Source organism: Diceros bicornis, chromosome 8, assembly GCF_020826845.1.
Source record: "Diceros bicornis minor isolate mBicDic1 chromosome 8, mDicBic1.mat.cur, whole genome shotgun sequence".
Lineage (NCBI taxonomy): Eukaryota > Metazoa > Chordata > Mammalia > Perissodactyla > Rhinocerotidae > Diceros > Diceros bicornis.
Genome location: NC_080747.1, coordinates 20,027,925 through 20,050,529, shown reverse-complemented (window position 1 = coordinate 20,050,529; position 22,605 = coordinate 20,027,925). Strand labels below are relative to the sequence as shown.

At 44.9% G+C, this 22,605-nt stretch overlaps 1 protein-coding gene across 1 annotated transcript in view; it reads left to right on the top strand.

The window, feature by feature from the left end:
• The window catches only part of CCDC149 (coiled-coil domain containing 149), a 95,212-nt gene extending 72,885 nt beyond the window's left edge, over positions 1 to 22,327 (top strand). The window contains exons 10-12 of the mRNA XM_058546821.1: positions 4,574 to 4,650; positions 10,897 to 11,013; positions 19,600 to 22,327. Of these exons, the coding sequence (XP_058402804.1) occupies positions 4,574 to 4,650; positions 10,897 to 11,013; positions 19,600 to 20,033 (628 nt within the window). The 3' untranslated portion in view covers positions 20,034 to 22,327. The remainder of the gene's footprint in view (positions 1 to 4,573; positions 4,651 to 10,896; positions 11,014 to 19,599) is intronic.
• The last annotated feature ends 278 nt before the right edge of the window (positions 22,328 to 22,605 follow it).

The window sequence follows — 22,605 nt, the reverse complement described above, 5'->3', positions numbered from 1 at the left end:
TGAGAGGATGTTCAATTAATAGGCATTTTGCTTGAGGTACTTGTTGCCAGAGAGTTGGCAGTTGTCTGGTATTGCTAAAGAAGGGATGAGGTTCGTTTGTCTTATAAACAGGTGGCAAAGGGTTAATAGAAGAGGCGGATGTTAAAGTACTGTTTCACTGAATACCACATTTAGTTCTCCAGTTTTTCCCAACAAGCCCCCCTTAGCCAGTGGTGGGGCAGTGATGGCGGTGGTGAATACATGAGGACTTATTGGCCTTTTGTTCTCCTTCCCGTTATGCCTAAAACTGTCTGCTGCTCTTCTCCTTCCCTGGCCAATGGTAAATAGCTTGGAAGTTCAAGATCCTGGTAGCACCCTGAGCTGTCATGGGTCAAAGTAGAGATTCAAAAGAAGGCCAACTGTGGTGAAGCAAGGGTTATCTCCAGGTCCATGTGGAGCCACGGCCACCTCTTCCTTTTTGGGATCAGGCTCTCCCCAAGGACCCTCACTCAGGGATTCCTCCTCCCTGGGTTGTCCCGAGAGCAAGGACAGAGGCACCGTGGTGGCCAGTTCCTGAGTTAGTTCCATCTTTGCAGATCCCCTATGATGTTATTATTGTCAGAAACTACTACTGAAAATCTGTCTAGAAGCCTGTTGTCTTGAGGATTTTCCCAGACTACGAGGTAGACATATGCTGAAGTCTCCCCATCTGAAGACAAACCACAGTTAAATAAAAACTTTATTTTAAAATCTCCCCTATGCTACAAAAAACAAAAATAAAATCCTCTCTCAAGCCTGTTTATGCCTCAAGCTACTGCCCTCGCTGTCTCCTTGGATTCCCTGCTGAACTACTTGAAGAGTCATCTATGTTCACTGCCTCAACTTTCTAGTAGTCTGCTTTTCTCAACCCTGTCACTTGGATTCTGAATTTCACCCCTTCCACTGTCCTGAAACATCTCTCTCAAGGGTCAGGCACATCTTCTAAGTAGCCTTTTTCCTTCTGTGTGACTGCTTTCTAGAATAAGACAATACTGCCCACGCAGTCCCACCCATAACTCTCTCTCCCCTCGGCTTCCGGGCCTCACATGGCCCTGGCTCTCTTCCTCTGTCTCCAACTGTGCTTCTCCAGTCCTTTCTTGCCTTACACAGGAGGGACTCTAGTCCCTGTTCTTCTGACTTCTCTCACTCTGTTGGTGAGTGGGCCCACCCCCCAGCCCACACTCTCATCTCTGCACTCCCACATCTTTCCTTCCTCCCATGGGTCCAGCTGTCTACCTGGATACCTGTAGGCACCTCAAACTCCTCGCCTATCTCCTTCTTATTGCCCATTCCCTTGGCTTCCCCACACCCCACTGGCTGAGTTTGGCCACCACATCACTGACCTGGACGATACCCTTCTAACTGGTCTTTCTGCTTCTACTCACACTCCTTCCAGTCCATTCTCAACTCATCAAGAGTTGAGATGCATCAAGGATGCGTTTCCTAAACGGCACTATGCTGCTTCTCTGCTTCAAACCCTTCAATGTATAAAAGTCTGAACATTCTCAACATGGTAACAAGATCATTCATCGTTGGGGTCCCTGGAAACCATCTTCCATTTTCTCTTCACTTCTGCTCTATCGTCTTCTGCTGAAGGTCTTGTGTGTTTCCAGAGCCCGGTTTTGATTCTGGCCCCTCTGCTCACCAGCTGTGTCACCCTGGGCAGGTTAGCTGACCTCTCTGAGACTCACTTCCCTCATCTATAAAACTAGGATAATAAGAGCTGCCTCGTTGGTTGTTGCAAGAGGCTAAGGGAAATAATATCTGTGCAGTGCTTAGAATAATGCCTGGTGTGGAACAAGTGATTAATAAATATCAACTGCTATTAAAGCCTCCCAATGGCATTGTACGTGTGTATGTGTCTGTGTATACCCATCTGTCTGCGTCTCCCGCCAGACTTTTAGTCCCTGAAATACAAGGACAGGGCCTGCTTCTCTTCATTATCCCCTACAGCCTCAATAATCATTTGTTGAGTTAGTCAAACTGAATTGAACGGACCCTGTTCCTACTACTACCGTCTCCATCTATGAATACTGCCAGCGGTTAAGACTCAAATAGCCCTCTTCTCTCCCTGGGCTGCATCACGCCACGTTCACTGAACCACCTGCCATATTCATTCAGTGCGAAACCAGTCAGGAGGTCACTCTTTGTCATTTGAAGCATCTTGGGTTATATTTTGCAAGTCAGCTGTGGCTTCATCCATATTTCAATTATGAACGGTTTTTAAAGAGTACTTGCTCCAGGCATGAGAATGCTTGTTTTAAAGTGTTATTATGGGATATTGGTTAAGAACGTGCACTTAAGAGGCAAACTGAAGTGTAGGTTCAAATTCACACTCATCACTAGATGAGTCCTGCGTGCAGTTTTGGTCAAGTAAACTAACCTCCATGCTTCTGTTTACTAAGGGAAAGAGTAGAGGGTGGTGGGTGAGAGCATTGGGGGTTGAGAAAAGACACAGCTTTGAGATGAACTGTGTGTCCTTGGGCAAGTTGCTTAACCTCTCTGTTCCTCAGGGTCCACATGTGTAAACAGAGGATAATAATACAGTGTATACTGCAGAGATTTTATCACGTCAGGTGAGATCATGCAAGTTTGGTATGTACTCAGCATGGGCTCCGACTCATACCCAGGACTTAGGAAAGCTTAGATGCTGTTTGTCTTAACAGTAGTGTGGTGCTGTTGTTATTGATGTGTTATTGCTGTCATTCCTACTACTACAACTTCTACTGGGTCCCTTTTACTACCTTCATCCCTGCATCAGATGCCTGTGTCAGGCCAAAGAAGAAAACGGTCATCACTGACAACTTAGGCAGGATCCCTCAAAGTAGAGTGCTGGGGACACCAGCAAATTCACCTCAGTCCGTTTCTGGGAGACAGGGATGTGTTGTCCAGGAACATCAGAAAAAATACAACCAAACGTCTCTTCACCACGCCTTTGAACAGTGCCCTGATGGCCTCCTTCAGCGTCCACAGAAGAGTTAAGCCTTATCTTTTGTTTCCAAGAGGCAGCCACATACAGATGATCTGATCTCATTAAGAAACAGGCATCAACTTAAACACCGCTGTGATTGCATCTCAAACCCATCAGCTGGTGAAAAGGGAGCTCGGATCAGGAGGTCTGAGCAAAATATTGAAAGCGAGATTCCGAATAATGGTGTTTATTGAAGGGTCAGAGACATGACAGCAGAATAGACCCAACAAATGGAGTGAAAATTGAAAGTAATTAATAAAGACTATGCAGAGTTTAAGACTTAAGGGAAAGAAGAAAAGAAAAGCTCTAAGTACCTAGATGAAGAAAACCACATATAGTAACGTCAAAGAGTTTTCTGTGAACTCAAAGGGAATATTAATTAAGATGCTGCAAGTCAATTCAGGTAAAATAAGGAGGAATCCACAGCCATATATATATGTGCAGATAAATACATATTCATATCTCTGTATGTATGTGGGTGGGAGCAGCTATCTCTGGAATATAAAGCGAGGTAGGAGAACAATTCTGGTGTTCTGATTTCTCCTGCTGAAAGGAATTGAAACTTTGCTGTTAAGGTGATTTCCACATCATTTTAGCACAGCAGTGCCAAGAAAATCCCCCAAATAATATAAAGACTGGTTCTTCAATTTCCAGGCCAGTGGAAAGTGATTGAAGTTTTAGATGACTATCAAATCATTTCCCAACTATATTTAATTTCATGTAGAGTAAAGGAGGGGAAATATTGCCCATATTTATGTCTTTCCACGCGTATAGACAAAGTTTGGCTTCCGAGTAAACAGTGTAATCTTTTCCAATATGCGTGCCAGAACTTACATGTCATGGTGAGTCAGAATGGTCACCTTGGAAAGCAATATAATTATTCTAGTGATTCTGCAATTAGTGAAAGTTCTTTTGAAATGTGTATTTTTTAATTCTCTCCGTAGATAATCACAAGCCATAGAAAAAAGGAAAGCATTTATTTAATCAAATCTGTTTATTGAACACCTACCATCCACCAGGCATTATGCTAGATATCAAGGATATGGACATCAGTTAGTAACACACAGGTTAGGTCTGAGAAGGCAGATCTTGTTATTTTACTGACTCAGAGTAACATTGCCAAGCATATTCACTCATCTTATTTGTTAGACTTGGTTGTGTCCAAAACTCCGATCCGTCCTCAAAGAATCAAGGTGTGATACTACTAAGGCTATTCAAAATTAATTGTCATCTTTAGCAATGAGCAATTCCCAAATAGAAATTCTGTAAGACATTTGGGCAATGGTGGAGTAATTGTTTAGCTTCCCAGGGGAACCACCTTTGTGGGAGAGGGCAACATTTTAGTATTTTTTTAATCATTCACTTTACCTTTTCATATGTATTTTCAATAGAATATATATATATATATATATATATATATATATTATTTACACACACACACACACTTCATTTTTAGCATAGATCTTAAATCTCAAAACATTTTCTCTCTTTTAGGACACAAGTGTGTTTCCCTAGTAGCCTGCTCACAGCCCTGAGAGCTGATGAGATGCTCATTAATCCATCTGCTGTCATTTTCTTTTCCAGAATCCTAGGGAATCGAGTGGCTGAACTGGAGAAAAAATTAAGAACTCTTGAAGTTTCTGGTTTGTGGAGTCTTCCAGGTAAGCAGAACTTCATGAAAATCATGTTCCTTTTTTTAAAAAAGGAAGCTCTCATATGATTTGCAAAGAAGATTCTACCTTTTTAATGTCCTTTTATTTGAAGATCATTGGTGAGAAATCTATAAGTGTTTTAAAATTAGAAACCATCATTTTGGAAGGAAATCAGGAAAATACAATAAATAGGCAGGTTCTCATCAGTGGAACTGTGAAGTTTTGGTAACCTAAATTCTGAAATTGTCATTGTGTGTGTCTGTATATGTATTTTGTTTTAACTTTTGTGAATACAGTAAATTGTTTTATTTTTTTTACTCATAGGTGTCTTATAAAGGTTTGTTCAGTTTACTCATCATCCCTACAAATGAAAGTAAGAATGTACAGTCATGCGTTGCTTAACAATGGGGATACATTCTGAGAAATGCATCGTTAGGCGATTTCGTCATTGTGTGAACATCATAGAGTGTACTTACACAAATCTATATGGTATAGCCTACTACATACCTAGGCTATATGATACTAATCTCATGGGACCACCATTGTCTATGCAGTCCATTGTTGACTGAAACATTGTTATGTGGCACATGACTATACAAAGATTTATTCAATTTATTCACCAATCGTAAAAATGAATATAAGAACTTATAAAGATTTGTTCTATTTAATCATCAGTTCTAAAAATGAATATAAGAAAAAAACAATTGTTCTAACCCCAAGGCATTTTACAACCTCCTTCTCTTCTCTTCCCCCATGCCATTTTTTATGTGGCTTGAAAATCAAAATTTCCTGTGGAGATTTTTTTCACAGTTGTACATGGTGTGAGGAAACTCTGACTTTCCCTTTAATTAGCTATTTTTATCATGTTTGTCTTGGTAAAATACCCCCTTCCTGAGACCCCCATCAGCTCTTCCCCTTTTTCTCTACACTCTCCAGAAACTTGTATTTATCATTGTCCACCACCTCCTCTTTCCCTGGAAGCAACGTTGTACATATATTTTTAGTTACTTAACCTTTCTGCACCAACCAGTCTCCTCTACCCTTGAATCATTTCGGTTGCTGCCCTGTAACGTATGAGAAATGAAAATTGCCACAGGGATGTAGACAACAACGTGTTTTCTTAATGTAATCTGAATACCCACCTTCAGTTGCCTGGAATTGCGTTTCATAAATTGGAATTTTTAGCAGATTCCTTGAACTTGATGTCAAAAGACCGAACAGAACTAATTAGTGGCGAGTGCCATCCTGGGGATTTGAATGATCCATTTTGCACAAGAACATTTTGATGCGGTAAAACCTTATCTTCTTTGAAGGCCTTTCTTTTATTGCATTGAATTTCAACGCAGTCAGGCAAATTTATCGTTTATTTGTGCAGTCAGATTGCTATTTCTGTACATGTACTGGAGTTTTGATTTTTTTTTTAATCTCCAAATGACTTAGTGAAATTTCACAATGTTTTATTTCTACAACTTATGTAAAAAGATGGAAGTTGAATAAGTGAAGGAATGCTGAGAATTTTCTTTCTCTGGTGTTGTTTGGTCTAGATTAGAATGGCTATTATGCAATAACAATTGTTTCTTTCCTTCTTTTTGCTGCCTGAAGGCCTGAGCTACAATGTTTCAGTAGGATTTGGGAGTATGTTCTATTTGAAATATCTGTGTTTGTGACTAATATCAGCAGTGCACTAATATCATCCCTGCATGGAAATAAATAGAAATGCATTCTCTGTGTATCCTTGCACTTTTGTGATTAGAAGTCAATTGAAATAGAGAATTCAATTAGTACAAAGCAAATATTAAATGGTAAAATTAGCTTTGAGGGACCCGGCTGCCTGGATTTTATGCCATGGCTATGTTTGTTTTAATCTCTGGCCTCCACATAGATACAAAGTGGGAGGACAGGGAAAAGAGTGGCAATTCCCCATATCTGATACAGTTTATGTAAGGACAATAGCATTGCCCTGGTACAGTGATGAAGGATGTTACAATGAGGCATTGCCTTATGATCATTTCCAAACCATGGTGGGGGGAGAGGGGAACCTCTTCAGGTATGAATGAGACCAGTCCCTTCTGTCTGCTCCTTGTTTTATGGTCTCTATTTAACCTACCGAATAGGGGAGCAAGAGGAAGTATGTTCTTTTCTCCTTCGTTCCTCCCTCTCTTCCTCCCTCCCTTCCTCTTCCTCCTCTTCTACATTTTCCTCCTCTTCTTCCTCTTCCTGTTTCTCTCTCCAAGTAGAAGCCAAATCATAGTGTTTCAACCAATTGGAGGGGATTGAGTCCCAGTGGTTTCAGAGAATTGCTAGCTCTCTCATATTTACCAGCATCTTGAAAAGGATCAGTGCCTCCTCCAATAAGTCAGTCCATCAAAACATTGATACCTTTTTGAGCACCAACTTTGTGAATTCAGTTCTGTCCCAGGACTCGCCCCCTCCAAGAATCCCCAGTCCCATTAGGGAAGCAAGATGAATAGGTATCAAGCAGTGAGGGGAAAGCACAAATGATACATAATTAAGTGCTGAGTGATAAAGATGTTAGCGTTTGAGGGAATATGTGATGAGTCATTGAATGCTAGACCTGGAAGGATAGTTGAGAGCAAAACATTCCAGGCTGGCAGATACCTGGTGTATATTGCACAACACCAGTTTCTTTGCCAGTGGCAGACATTGCTAATCAATCACATCTCTCTTCCTTGCTGATCTCAGATGTGGCCCTCAGAACAGTTTTCCACATTGGCTTTCCAGGAAGCCACCTCCTGGTTGGAGTTGACATGTGAAAGAAAACATTTTCCCCTTTCCTGATCTTGTCTGACCCCCTCATTTTAGGTAAGGAACCAGAGCCCAGGAAGTTAGCTGATACCTAAGGCTAAAGAGGCTGGTGTCAGAACGCAGGTGTTCAGATCTTCATTTCAGTGTACCAGCTCTACTGGGGAACAACAGTTCAGAGAAGAGAGGGATGAGGTGGACCAGATCTGCTGGGGACTGGTTCTCAAAGCAAGTTGGGTTGGAGAAGAGGAATTCAGAAGCCAGAACAATCTCTTCTGAGACTCTAAAAGATGATGGTGGAGGAGCCCACCCCTCATTCCTACAAGGCAGAATTATTGCTGGACTTGGAGCATCCTATGATTTTTCTTTGACTCTCTTCTCCCTCCCTCCTCACTCTCTCAGCCACAATATATAGCTCTTGATGTTGTTTGATAGAGTTGGGGCAAATTTCTGATCTTGCTGGGAAGTACCCAAGTTTGGCAAATGTCACAGCCTGCATGAAGAGATGGTTTGGATGGCAAAGCGTATTCCAAACTGTTTACCCAGTCCCTGAGAGGTGGAGAAAGTGTGGGGCTATTGGGAGGAAGCCAGAGGATGGGCCGGGTAGACCACACCCCTCAGGGAGGAATGGCCCTCCTCCCTCCCCAGCTCCCTCCCTACCAGCTTCATTCACCCAGCCCTTTACTGGCCTCTGCAGGGAGAACGGTGCTGGGGGCACTTTGAGGGGAGGTTTCCTGGATGTGCTCATGCTCTAAAAAGAAACACCGAAAGCCAGAAAAAAAGTCTGGCAAGAGAAGAACCTGACGCTTTGAGTTTTCATTTTAATTCTCTTCTCCACTCTAAGCATCATCCTGAGAGGAAAATGTCCATTTTGAAAGTACTTGGTGCATTTTGGAGAAGAGATGAGGATGTCGTTTTTCAGAGAATTGGGGGGCTTCCAGAAACTCAAACACCAGTTGAATGGAAGCGCCTGTGTCACCTTCTACACTAGTTGTGGTTTGACTGGTGTGTGGATCACCCTCACCCCACTCCTCATCCTCCAGTTCTAAGAACCGAAATGAAGCTATGAAACAGCAAATCATCAGACCAGAGCTCACTTTAGTCAACACAGATGGAATCTGAGCTGAGTTAGAAACAATAGAACTAAGAGCCTTCTAAGGAAGGTCTTCGAATCCTTCAACTATTTTGCAAGAATGACCAAATCTTGGTATTTTATCTTAAGATTAGGAAATGATCTCTCCAGGCAGAAATTTCAGGAGATATTTATCTTCTCCCCAACTCTTACCTTGATTGGACTTGGATGAGTGGTGGCTTCTATTTCCCTTCTCTACATGCTTGTTGCTCAGATTCTCAGAAAGATTTAATGTTGCTGGTACCAGCATCTTTGAGGAGCCGTTGTGAATGGATGATGCCCTATGGTTGCAGAGGGTCACGGAGACATTCCGCCTTAAAGAATACCTCATGACAGGAAGGGCAGAGGATCTCCCTTGGGCTGCCTTAGTCACTGGGCTGCAGCCAGCTCCCAATTCTGCCCATAATTCTGATTCTTTGGCCACCAGGGCAGAGGAGACTTGGAAGGCTGAGTGGGACACTGAGGGGCAGAGTGTGTCCATCTCTGAGTCCCCTTAAGGCTAGAGAGCTGCCAGCCTACCTGCTAGAGAGAGATGGGTCAAGAAATGCAGTCCTGTCCCTGACTTGAGAACAGTAACTATTGCCTTGGTGGAGAGAAACAGAAGAAGTCTGCTCTGAGGCGTCTGCTCTCTGTTCATGATAACTGCTAATCCCTCAAGGTGTTTCCAGATTGTATCTTTGCAGCACAAAGGGAGACCTGATTGCATTGACTTCGTTCTGAGAGCCCTGTAACAGTATCCCAACCTGTAGATCAATGGTTCTCTTTGGGAAACCTCTCCAGACTGTGGCCCTGAAGATTTCTGGATTTTTTCCACGTGAGACAATAGCTGTGCTGGCGGAGAACTTCAGGGTCGGCTCCTATTGGATTTCTATTCTTCTGGGATGACCCTCAGATAGCAGAGAAACCAGAGTGCTGTGGCTGCTAATAACATACTCCGTCTGCCTGAGGCAGCAGCAAGCACTGTGCCCACCAAGGCATCAGGATTCCCAAGAATGTGCCAACCATTTAGTCAGACATTTATCAGATATTTATTAAGCATCTACCATGTGCCAAACTCCCTACTACATTCTTGGAAATCAAGTTAGTAAGACATGGCCTAATGGGAAGACAGTATTATAAACAGATAGAGGGCTCAGAGGTACAGTGCAAGGGTCACCTGGTTCTCCAAAGGAGGAGTGGACGTCTACACAAATACCATTCTGTGCTCTGCTGAGCCTGAAACTGAGTGAAATCATCAACTTTAGAGCCTCTGACCTGATCCCCCGAGATTTTTAGTGACTTGGCTTTAGAAGCTAAGGCTGGAGCGTAGGCTGGGCCCATGGCCCCTGGGGTTATCGTTTTTGTCGTAGTGGTTCCCACCAAGAGAAGCCCAAGGGCTCATGGACAGAAGATTGGGATCAAGTCTTGCCTGTTGGGCTCTCCTGACCACTGGGGCAGCTTCACTTTGTGTCCACATGTTTTGTGTCTGTGTGTCTGTGTTCATCATGTACATGTTGCGAAGCCACACTTCCTTGCTCCTCACCTCCATAACTTGCCAGGGCCTCAAAAATAGAGTTGTAATGGTATTCATTTCCTCCTCCTCTTTGCCTCAAACTTTCTCTATCCCCTTAGGGAGTTCATATGAATAGATAAAAGGGTTTGGTTGGTATGGGACTGTATGTTCTAAAGTGAAATTTAGCTGTGATAATTTGGGAGACCTGATACTATCTGCCTTATGACGGAGTTATTATTCAGTCTAAATGACCAAATCAAGTTAAATCAGATATGGTGTGTACGGCAGTGCTATCTACACTGTAAAGTAATCATTTCAGTAGACAACATTTACTGAGTGCTGACTAAACACCTAAGCCCTTTACATGAATCGGTTCATCAGAACCGTCCAATGAGGTGGGTGCTGTTATGTGTCCTCATTTTACAGATGCGGGTTATAAGACTCAGAGAGGATAAGTGACTTGCCTGAGGTCACCCAGCTAGCAAATAATGGGAATCCAGAACACAAACACCGTAGTGTGGCTTCAAAGCCGCACCCCTAAGCACTCTGCTGTTGTTATTATTGTTATAGTCTCACCCAGACCAAAGCCACTGAGTTTTTGGCCGACGTAACAGGCTGCCCCTTAATGGTGGCATTTGTGGGCAGCCATGTCCTGAGCAGACTCTCAGGACTCATAGACAGCTGGCCCTGGACCTCACTGTGCTGTCTTCACACTACAGAAAGGATCTGCTGGCCATTTCCCCTCCACAGCGTTCCCTATGATTGAAGAAAGTGCCTTGTTCACCCAAACAGCCAGTCCGTTGTGTGGGGGTGAATGTAACCACAACTCCACTGGTGACATAACGCATTTTCCCCTTTTCCGTGACAGGGGGCAAGGACACCATACTCTTCACCGACCCTGCTCTTCCCACCATACAGAGGTCGAGATCCCCACTGCTGAAGTTTGTTGAGAAGCCCACTGAGAGCAAAGCAAATCCCAAGGACGGTAAGCCCACCTTGACTTCTCTGTCTGCCTGGCCTAGCCTGGCACGGAGGAGGGGCTCGGTGGACATCAGCCCCCTCCCCTTCCCGCAGCTTCTGTGGCACTCTTGGGTCATTCTTCGTGTTTCCTCTTTTTGCTTACATGAGTTTGTCTTGTTTGGAGTTTCTGGCAGAAGAACACAGGCCCCTGCACTCTCGGCACGGTGGAGTAGAGGCTAAGAGTGAGGGCTCAGGAGTTGAACAACTTGGGTTCCTATTCCAGCCACATGTTGTATTGGCTGTGAGAACTCGGACTAGTAACTTCAGCCTCAGTGTCCTTACCTATAAAATGGTGAGATGAGGGTGCCAACCTCAGGGAAATCTTGGCACATTGCCTGGCACATGGTAAGTGGTCTGGAAATCAATTGGAATGGAGGAAAAAAGCTTCTCTTCTGCCAGACACACTTTCTGGGAGCAAGGGGTTTTGAAGAGGATCAAAGACTCGTTTAGGGTGCCAGATGAGCCAACAGGTATGAGAGCCAGATCTCTTCCCATGTGGCAGTCTTGTTTCCCCAGCTAAACTATCCTTCGCATCTTTCTAAGCTTTACTTGTCTTCTTCCTCCATCCCCAGTGTGGTTGCAAGCTTCCAAAACGGCCCCTAACAATCCCCACCTCCTGGTATTCATGCCCTTATGTAATCCTCTCCCACATTGTATCAGAGTTGGTCTGTGTGACTTATAGACTACAGTAGAAGTGATGATGTGTGAATTCTAAGGCTAGGTCATAGAAGACATGTGGCATCTGCCTTGATCTCTCTGTCTTGGTTCGTTTACTCTAGAGGAAGCTGGCTGCCGGGTCATGAGGATACTCAAGTAGCCCTACATGCTAGTCATGTGGTGTGGAGCTGAGGCCATCAGCTGTGTGAGGGGGCCATCTTGGAAGCAGATTCTCCAGCCCTTGTCAAGTCTTCAGATGACAAGAGCCCAGTCAACCTTTTGAATATGACCTCATGAGAGACCATTAGCCAGAATCACCCACTTAAACTGCTCCCAGCCTCCTGAGTCTTAAACTGCTAAATTTTGAGGTAATTTGTTACACAGCAGTAGATAACTAACACACCCAGCATGCAGGTGTCAAGGTTCTTTCCCTAAACATCTACATTTCTTCTTCATCTTTTCTTGTTCAGAGTTATGCCTTCAACCATCAACTCTATGAAAATATTCTCAAAATATTCCCCCCCCCAACTGGGTCCATCTGAAGAACTACAGTTCCACATTTCCCAAAGCTCATACTTTCCCACCCAAATATTCTATGGACTTCTCAAGTATGACATCACCAACTCTTCTTGCTTCCCCTTCTTTTGTCACCCTCTCAGCTACCCAGGCTTTAAATCTTGGAGTCATCATTGACTACCGTCAATTTTCCTTCCTCATCTACATCAGGTCTGTAGCCAAACTCTTTCTTCAGAGTTTCTCGCCCCTCCATTCCAACCACCTCTGGCTTGGTTCAGGCCCTCTTTACTTCATCAGCAGGGCTTCTGTCCTGGTTTGCCTGCCTCCCAGACTCTCCTTACTTCATTCCCATCTTTATCCTGCTGCTGTAGGATGAAACTTCTAGATCACTGCTTTCCATCATGTTTGTACCCTGCTCTAAAATCTCGAGTGGTTCCCAGCTGTCTTCCACTTAAAATCACAACTCTGCAACCTGGCCTAGCCTATCTCTCTAACCTTCTGATTATCTGATGTAAAAACTGTGCTTTTATCAAACTGTACTAACCAGTTGGATCAGTTAGCTATTATTGTGTAACAAACCACCCCAAACTTAGAACTGAAAGCAACAACTATGTATTATTTATCGTGAGACTTTGGGTCAGTTGGGCAGTTCCGCTAATTGGGCTGGGCCTGGCAAGGCTCACTCATGCATCTGTACCACTGTGTTTTGAAGCCTGTCCAAATCACTCATAATAGTGCATAGAATGGTAAGAATGGAAGCCAGGACAGATCTGGGATTTCAACAGAGAGGTTCCCCAAGCACATGGGGGGGGAATTCTTGGAAAAAGCTCCTGATTTGGGTGGGTTCCACACTGGCCAGAAGGCAAGGCAGGATCGTTCCAGCCAGCAGCATGTGGCTGTGTGCAAGGCTGGCCTGTAACACACCATGGCCCACTGTACAGTCTGGAACATGTCTTACCTTGTGGTCATCCCATGCTGGCGTCCAGTGTCCACGTGGAGATCCGAAGTACGCTGTCTCCTCTGGGCTCGCTGAGCCCATGAGTGGGTCTGGGCCTGCTAAGCTGAAGTGGAGCATGAGCCTGGCTTGATTTTCACAAGGGTGGCATAAGTAATGGCCTGATTCAAATGATAGCTTCCAGAGTTCCATCATTAGCTCTCATTGTTCCAACCCAGTCCTTCCCCAGCGCTGGTGGGAACAAGGAGGCATTTATGTAGCGGCTGTCAGCGTCTGGGCTGGCCTCATCACCGCTGCATATCTGATTAATTCCAACTGAAAGCAGCTTACACTCAGGAGGACAAAGCCCATCAGAGACCAGTTAACAAAAGAAGACGAATGTCCCCTCTGGGCCAATCGGGGGGAAACACATTTTTAGGGAACTAACAATCTTTCGTACAAAGAACTACTGTTTTTTCATCTTTTGGAGAAAATATTTTTTCTTTCCACACTATTTGTGTCATAATATGTTTGTATCAGTTAATTGCCTCATCGTTATTGATATGTGTATTGTTATTAATAAGTATTAATGATGCTAATTCTGTTTGCTAAAACAGCACAGAATAATTACTATTATTTGTAATAGTATTTTCCTATTCTAAGCTAGTTCAGAAATCTTTCTGTTATGGAAATGGCAATGCTACATGTATGTCTGTTCTCAAAAGGAAAATAAAACTCCCACAGCTTAAGAGTTAATGTTCCAGAATCACAGACTTAAAGGAAGATTTTGCTCTCACAGCAAGTAACCGGAGGTCCTAGTTGTAGCTCAACAGTTGTGACATTTTCACTAACTTCTCTTTGTCTCTTGATAATGACAGAATATACTTTTTAGATATCTTTTGGATAAATAAAAGGGAGGAGTGGATTGGTAAATCCTACTGTTGACCCATAAACTAATCCTGGAGCCTGGCCCCTGTATCTTTCTGGTCTTGAAGCTCTGAAAATCGTGCCTTTCTTAGAAAAAAATCCCTGATAGGACGAAACAATAGAATTACAGCCTTCTCATCCCCTTAGTGCAGCTGTGTTTTGACCTATAATGATGACAGCGGTGTTGCTCCCTTCCCCTTGCCCCCAAAAAAGTTAAAAAGTTCTCCCTGCTAATCTCAGAGATTTGCCATTTAAAAAAGATTCATACATTTGGAAATGAGTGGAATGTCATCTAAAGAAATGGCACAAGGCAAAGTACCAGTGACCAAAGGCCCCAGTGTAATTTAGACCACCCTCACTTAGATGTAAATTAAGGTAGAGAAGATTAACCTGACCCACAGTAAAAATACCGCAAATGGTTTAGGGGTTAGGTTGTTACGAGTAAGGTTAATTAATTTTTCAGGGGCACCAGAATATAGTATTAAGTGTCCTGGAAGAAGTAATTTCATAAGAGTAATTTCCAGAAGGAGTGTATTCATCTCACGTTGGTGGAAAATTTTGCTGCAAAAAGGACCGTAATTTACTCCTTTTGAATAAAGCTTCTTCCACTGTGCTGGAAACTTGCTCATTTTGACTCAAGGTTTTCCACATCCCCTGTACAAGCACTATACAAATTTTCATTTGCTAGTATTAAAAATATGTAGGGGGCCGGCCCGGTGGCGCAAGCGGTTAAGTGCGCGCGCTCCGCTGCGGCGGCCCGGGGTTCGCTGGTTCGGACCCCGGGCGCGCACCGACGCACTGCTTGGTAAGCCATGCTGTGGCGGCGTCCCATATAAAGTGGAGGAAGATAGGCACCGATGTTAGCCCAGGGCCGTCTTCCTCAGCAAAAAAAGAGGAGGATTGGCGGATGTTAGCTCAGGGCTGATCTCCTCACAAATAAAAAAAAAAAAATATGTAGTTGCTTCCCTGAGCTACTTCAGATATAGCTTAATGCTTGTGTGAGTTAGAAATCTCTTTTTTTCTGAAAGTGCCATTTTAAGAATTTTTAGGGTAGCAATCTGGAACAAATACCATACATTCAAGGATTTCGTTTGTTTATGAATGCACGGTATTTAAATATATGTACAAATATATTCACTTATTCGTGCATTCGTGTATATGTCCATAGATGCAAACCTTTACTCAGCTGTGTATTGAGCCCCACTATAGAACATTGGCAAAGTTAGTCAGGTAAGATTTTATACTTCAGGTGGTTTTTATAGGCTAAATATATATGAGTAACAATGTAAAGGTAAAAAAATAAAAAACACTAAGTTCCCTTGGAGGTCCAGACACAGCCTTGTGGGAATTTGGACACTGAGGAGATTAGTTCTGGCCGGATTTAATCCAATAGTCTTCACGGAGGAGGTGGCAGTAGAGCTGACTCTTGAACCTGGTCATCTGGATACATAAAGGAATGATAGTCGTGGAGGAATCAACCACCTAAGCAGAGGCTCAGCAGGTGGGGCTGGGATGCCATGAAGGGTTCAGTGTGTCTGGAGCATAGGGATACACGGAGAAGAGTTGAGATGCCAGTAGAAAGGTCGATGGATGTTGGGTCATTGAAGGCCTTGAATGTCAGGCTAAGAGCTTGGGTTTTGTTCTTGAGAAAGTGGCAGACTTTGAAGGTTTTATAGCTGGAGAAAGGCATGGTCAGATTTGTGCTTCAAGCTCACAGTGCTTCTCGAATTGTCATGTGCGCCGAAATCGCCTAGGATCTTGTTAAAATGCAGATTCTGAACCAGCAGTTCTGGGGTAGGGCCCGAGATCCTGCTTGTCTGACAAGCTCCCAGGTGTTGCCGCCGCTGCTGGTCCACGGGCCCCACTTTGAGTAACAAAGCTTTAGGGAAAGTCCCTCTCCCCACAGGGTAGATTTGAGCAGGAGGAGACTGGAAGCAAAGAAACCTACTGGGAACTAATGTGCTTCATCCTGGCTGAACAGATCTGAATACATAGTTTTTTTTTTTGTTTTTTTAAATCAAGGGCTTGCTTTATTCACTCATTTATACATTCACGAATTTCATTGTAAGCACAAGTAATGGTAATGGTCTTGTTCTCAGGTGCAATACTTACTGAGTCAATGAGTTCTTAGGAGAGCAATACCTAGTTGTCCATGACTAAATGCAGGCTTTAGAAAGTATAAAGTAGATTTAGTCGAGCTTCTGTTCCTGAGATTTTGTCTATGGACATCAAAAAGGCTAAAGAGAAAGAAAATAGCTTCTTTTGAATGTGAGAAGCAAATTTGTATCAGAAGACCTAGAGATATGGGGCGTGGGGACAAGCGTCAGGGCCGCCTGCCTGAGATGGGACGCATAGTGCTCTTCCCCAGTGATTCCAGTCTGTAGATTATCACATCCACCAATTCTGTCTATAATCATTTTCTCTTTCTTCATCGTGCTCCAGCCTTCTTCGTCTTAGTAGTTCATTTCAGTCTTATGGTCCATCCGATCTCACTAATATTTCATATCTTCTAGAACCCGGGTTCAGCCATTTTTAAGTTTCTTAAAACTTTTAAACACTTGATTAGGTAAATAAATGCTCAAAAACACATACGGTTATTTAATTAAATAAATAGATGCTGGGCCAGCCCCGTGGCTTAGCAGTTAAGTGTGCGCGCTCCGCTACTGGTGGCCCGGGTTCGGATCCTGGGCGCGCACCGACGCACCGCTTCTCCGGCCATGCTGAGGCCACGTCCCACATACAGCAACTAGAAGGATGTGTAAATATGACATACAACTATCTACTGGGGCTTTGGTGAAAAAAAGGAGGAGGATTGGCAATAGATGTTAGCTCAGAGCCGGTCTTCCTCAGCAAAAAAGAGGAGGATTAGCACGGATGTTAGCTCATGGTTGATCTTCCTCACAAAAAAAAATAATAATAAAATAAATAAATAGATGCTAAAAATATATATTATTCTTATTAATGAATACCTTTATGCATTGTATGAAAATGAAAATGGATCACACATGTAATAATATTGTTACAGGTTGCAGAAATTCTAAGCTGCATTTTAATTCAAACTTTTTAGATTATCCTGGATTATCCAGGTGGGTCCTAAGTGCGGTCACATGTATCTGTAAGATACGTGTGTAAGAGGGAGGCAAAAGGAGATTTGACACACATAGAAGAGAAGGCAGTGTGATCATGGAGGCAGAGATTAGAGGGATGTGGCCGCAAGCCAAGGAATGCCAGCAGCCACCAGAAGCTGGAAGAGGCAAGGAACAGATTCTCCCCTAGAGCCTGCAAGGGAGTGTGACCTTGGTTTTGTAAAGAATGTGAAAACAAATGTATTCATTTGTAGTCAGTGAATACATTGAATACACGTATTCATGTATGGCCCAGTGAAACCCGTTTTGGACTTCTGACCTCCAGAACTATAAGAGAATGAATGTGTATTCTTTTAAGCCCCTAAATGTGTGGTAATTTGTTGCAGCAGCCATAGGAAACTAATACAGCGGGCTCACAGAACTAGATGGGAGGAGAAACGGAAGAATATGGTGTTGTTCTGGAAACCAAAGGGAGAGAGACAGCTTGAGAGGAGGACGTGGCCAGTGGAAACACACGCTGCAGAGAAGCAGCGTGGATGTTTGCCATCCATTTGTATTTCTTTGTGAATTGCCTGTTTTCATTCAATACTTAAATATTTGTTGAAAATTGTGGTGCATTCAAATGAACCAATTGTACACCTAATAACATGGACCAATTGCATAAACACAAACCAGTACAGACACAAACCAGCATATACAGTACGATTCCAGTGTATGAAGTTCATAGACCAGGAGAAACTCGTCTTTGGCATCTGACGTAGGATAGCGGTCACCCTTGGCAGAGGAAGTGATGGGAAGGGGGCTGGGGGACTAGACTGGGCAGTGTTTGTAGGGGTTTCTTGTCCTGGCTGCTGGTCACATGGGTGTGTTCACTTTGTGAAAACTCATTGAGCTGTAGACTTAGGATGCGCATTTCTATGTATGTTATACGTCTATCAAAAAAAAGAAAAGTGAGGAACTATTTTTATTAACATTCTTGAATGCTTAGAATGTGCAAGCACTGTGAACAAGTCAGGTGAGGACTCTGCTTACATTCTAGAATAAGATAAACGTGTAAAATGCTGAGGACCAAGCCTAGCACAGAAAAGCACCTAACAGGCGTTGGCTGGCATGGTTCACCTTAGAGAGGGGAGAAACCCGTGGAGCACGCAGAGACTGAAAGATAGCATCTAATGGACAGGAGGACGCGTGTATGTGAGGGAACGGTGGGAAATGGGGCTGCAGGTTGTGAAGCAGGAGCAGATCAGGTAGGACCTTGTGAAGGACGCAAGTGAAAAGAATTGAAATTTATCCTAAAAGTGACAAGGCTCCAGCGAAAGGTTTTAAGCAGGAAAATGCATGGTCAGAACAGGTCAGCTTCCTTTCTGTCCCTCCTGCAGTTCTCCCCCAGCTCCCCCAGGTTCCAGCTTTCAGCCTGAAAGCGTGTGTCTGCGTGTATCTGATGCAAGCCCATTGCAGCGGGGTTCTACTCTGGTTCCCCCGGGGGTACCAGGAGGTGTTCCCTGGGCCCTCACCCCGGGAGACCCCTACCCAGGCTGAAATCAGCCCGTGAGGCTCTTGCATACATTTCATCACTGTTTGGCCTGAGGGTTAAGAAAATCTTGCCTTCTGGGAACCTCAGAGTCTGGTACTGAATGCACAGTCTGAGTGCTGAGAGCTCGCTCCCAGTCCCGCAGAGCCACCGTTGCTTGTTAGGTCTGGAAGGAACATCAGCGAGTCCTGCCCCTCATTTCGTATCTGACAAAAGGAGGCCAGACAGGTCCTCCCAATCGCAGAGCAAGTGAGTAGGAAAAGGGGGACTAGACGCTGGCCCTCAGGTCCCCGTGTTCCCTCTCGTCCCCCTTCCGTGGCAGCTTGAGAATTTCTATTATATAGAGAAGGGGTTTAGGGACAACATTCAGTTGGGAGGAGAGGGAACTTAAAGCTGCTTTTGCATAGGATGTTTTATTTGAAATTGAGGAAGCATCAGCAGTTGCATCAAAGAATGAGGTGCTGATGGAGGATGGGGGGATGGGGGGTACTACATCCCTTTCACGCTACTCCTTCAGTTTCCCACCCTGAAGGCAGCCAGCACCTCTTTTCATTACTAAAGAGCCCCAGGTCTTCCCTGAGCTATAGAACCTACAAAACCTTTGTCCTCAATCTAAATATTTAATGGGCACGAGGAGTCACTATTAGAGAGAGAAGCAGGAGATAACCAGGTGCTAGGAAAAGATGGATTATGAACACGGTGCACTGCTCCCTGTCCCTCTGTTAATGACACAGTGATCATCAGAGTGGCTGCTTTCTTCTGTTATGTAGGTCCTGTGTTCCCTTCAGCAGCCTTTTCTATCTCAGAGGCCCTGTGACAGTGAGCCGGAGGTTGGGAGGAGAGGGGAAGTGAGGGCTGACTTCCTGCCAGAGGTTTGACGCTGTCCTCGGTCTGTTTCAGGGGAGATTCAGAAGCAAGAACGAGATGAAAGTTGTGCTGCTGCTGAGGCGTTGACAGCACCAGAGGATGCTGGGAGGCCCGCTGTCAACTCCCCAGCAAATCCAAGCCAGGGGAACCAACGCAAGCACTTTCATCCTTCATTACCCCAGTTACCTTCTGAGGAGGAAGAAGTAAACAGGCTTGGAAGGGAGATAATGAAACTGACGGAGGAGCAGGCAGCTGCAGAACCAGAAGGGGTCAGAAGGGGGAGTCCCGTGGAGGGTCAGAGGAAGGAGATGAGGCCACCCCTGCCAGGCCCTGCCTCCGAGGGGGAGTGCCCCAAATCTTGCCAGGACTCCTTTGAGTCCAGCCAGCCAGTGGCCCAAGCTTCCACCCTGGAAGATGGCAAGGAGACCACAGAGGGTGGAGGCACGAGGAGCGTGGTGAAAACATGAAGGGGAAAGGGATCGGACATGACAACGCGTCGAAGGCACCAGGGACGGTAAAGAATGAAGCGTCAGAACAGCTCGCCGAAGTCGCTTTGTCCTAAAACACCTCCAAGTCTGCAAGTGAGAAAAGACACCGATCCTGATGCAAACTCTGAATATTCTGATGATGCCAGCACAGTTTGATTTATTAAATGCGGGTCCTCGAACTTCTCAGCGTCATCTCTTTCTGCCGAAGACACACTGCTGTGAACATGGCCAGGAACGGAATCATGTCCACCATATGGCTGGGTTTTGGCATCTGTCTTTCTGTCAGCATTTGTTTTATTAGAGATAAGATGTTTTTCTATTACCGTTTAATGTTGTCGATCAAAATTATGGGAAGAGGTTGAAATGGATGGAGTTTTTAATCAGGTCGCCATCTTTGTAATGGTTGGGCGGCTGAAGAGAAAGGTGTAATTGAGCAGAATGGGTCCAGAGGGCCCACTGCTCCACTTCATCATGTCCGGGCCCCGTGGGACCTCCCGGTGTGGGTGTTCTTGGCATCCTGCCTGCAGCACTGTCTGTCATGGCACCAACTGGCAGGTGGAAAGGGGCTTGAGCAGTCTCGGAAGGTTGGGCTTCCAGTTTGAAATCCACAGCCCCTGATGAGACCTGTTTGCTGACTGCTAGAGCTGCGTTTTCTAGCCTGTAATTCCAGAAGTTTAATTGACCTGAAGTGATGGGAGGAAGGGGACTCCAGTGGTATTTTGAATTTTTATTTCTGAGATGAGATGAGTACTAGAACCTGGAAATGCTTTCCGTTCCACCTGTGCTGCATATAGGACTTGATGACCATGTGGGGTTTGGGCAAGATATAGCTGCTTAGGGCCAATCCAGTTTTCCCACACCACCTGAAACCTCGGACCCTTCACTCCTCCAACAGAATGTCAAGGCTGCCTCCACTGTGCTGCCAGGCACTGGGATTTTAAAGACAAGACACAGAGCTCTTGGCCCTATAGTGGACCGAGAGAGGAAAACACAGTCACTTCATTGCAGCCTGGTACGGGGGACTAGAACCAAGTACAAGCTCCAAGGGTGGGAAGGAGGGAGTGCCAACCCTACCTGGGTCTTTCCTTGGGGATAACACTAGCTTTTCTAGGTGGCATCTGGCGCTGCAGGAAATCGAAGGATCTAACAATAGACCTTTCTTTGAGCTGAACTCAGTTCATTTCCCCAGGAAGGCCTGACACCAGATCCCAAAGCTCAAAGCACCCCTGAAAACCAGAATCACTCCTTTGAGAGACTCTCCTGGAGGAAAAAGAGGAGCTTCTGAGGTGGCAGAGGTTGAAAATTCATCCTAAAAATCAGATGCTTATACCAGGCTTGTGATCCCAGGCGTGAAACCTGCCCATGCATGGCCAGCCCACCTGATGTGTCCCCGCCGCATTTCATCTCCTGGCCTCACTCTGCCAGCAGAGTGGGAGCTCCATCAGATTTTGTGCTGTTTCACCCTGAAGGAGGGCAGAGTGCAGACAAGAAGGTCCAGTCCTTTGCCAGATGCGCACTGTGTGGACCTCCAGCTGTTTTCTTCCCACTCAGCAGAGGTCCCCCGCCAGTGGAATGGGAGTGTGCCCAAGTCAGTGCTCCATTGCTCCTGGGGAGCTGGACACACCTTCCGCCCTTGCCCTCCAGGCCCCAATGCCCCATTCATCCCTCTGTGCTCCAGCCTCTCCCCTCTCGCCAGGTCCACCCCCTCCACTTCCCCATTAGGGAGGCTGCTTCTGCAGCTGCAGAGCTTGCACAGGTCAGCAGCCACAGAAATAATCTTCCTGCCGCACTAGGCCTTAACTGTCTGCAAATGTTCAGTGCTGCTGCATATGACGCCGGAGCCACCAAAGGAAAACATGGCCAGATTTAATACAATAGTAAGAAAAAGAAAAATCTCTCCCTGCAGAAGCTCTGGTTTTGACACACAGTCAGCCAGGTGCACATCTTTAGGGCCCATTCATCACCTCCTGGAAAGCAGGGCTTATAATAAACGCCAACACATTCCATCATGGGCAGGAAAACTGCCATGAGTCCCAAAGAGTCTGGGGTTCAGGGCGGGGAGGTCATAGGGAGCCATAACCTAAACTCTGTGTGTGCAGTCAGCCCGGGAGGGTTCTGTGTTATTAGATGAAATTGGAGCCAATGAGTTGATCCTGTCACATATGTAACATTGACAATGCCCCATACACGCATGTAACACTGTCCCACGTCTGCTATCCCAGCCCAACATAGTTTTTCTGTTCCACAGACATTAAAGAGACTTTCGGCAATTACTTATGGTTGTCTTTTGTCTTTTTAAGAGTCATTGTGAAAGTGCAGCATTCTCTCCCCTACTCCCCCAGGTGACCCTGCATCAGTCAGAGTACTCTCAGCTATAATTCACACTTTGAGAACTTAAACAAAAAGGAAATGAATTATATTGCATAATATGAACTTCAGAAGTAGGGCATTCCAGGGCTGGTTCATTTGAGAAAGTTATTAAAGTTGTGAGTTTATGTCTTCCTGCTCTGCCTGCCTTGGTGTCAGCTACTGCCTCATGCTAACAAGATAG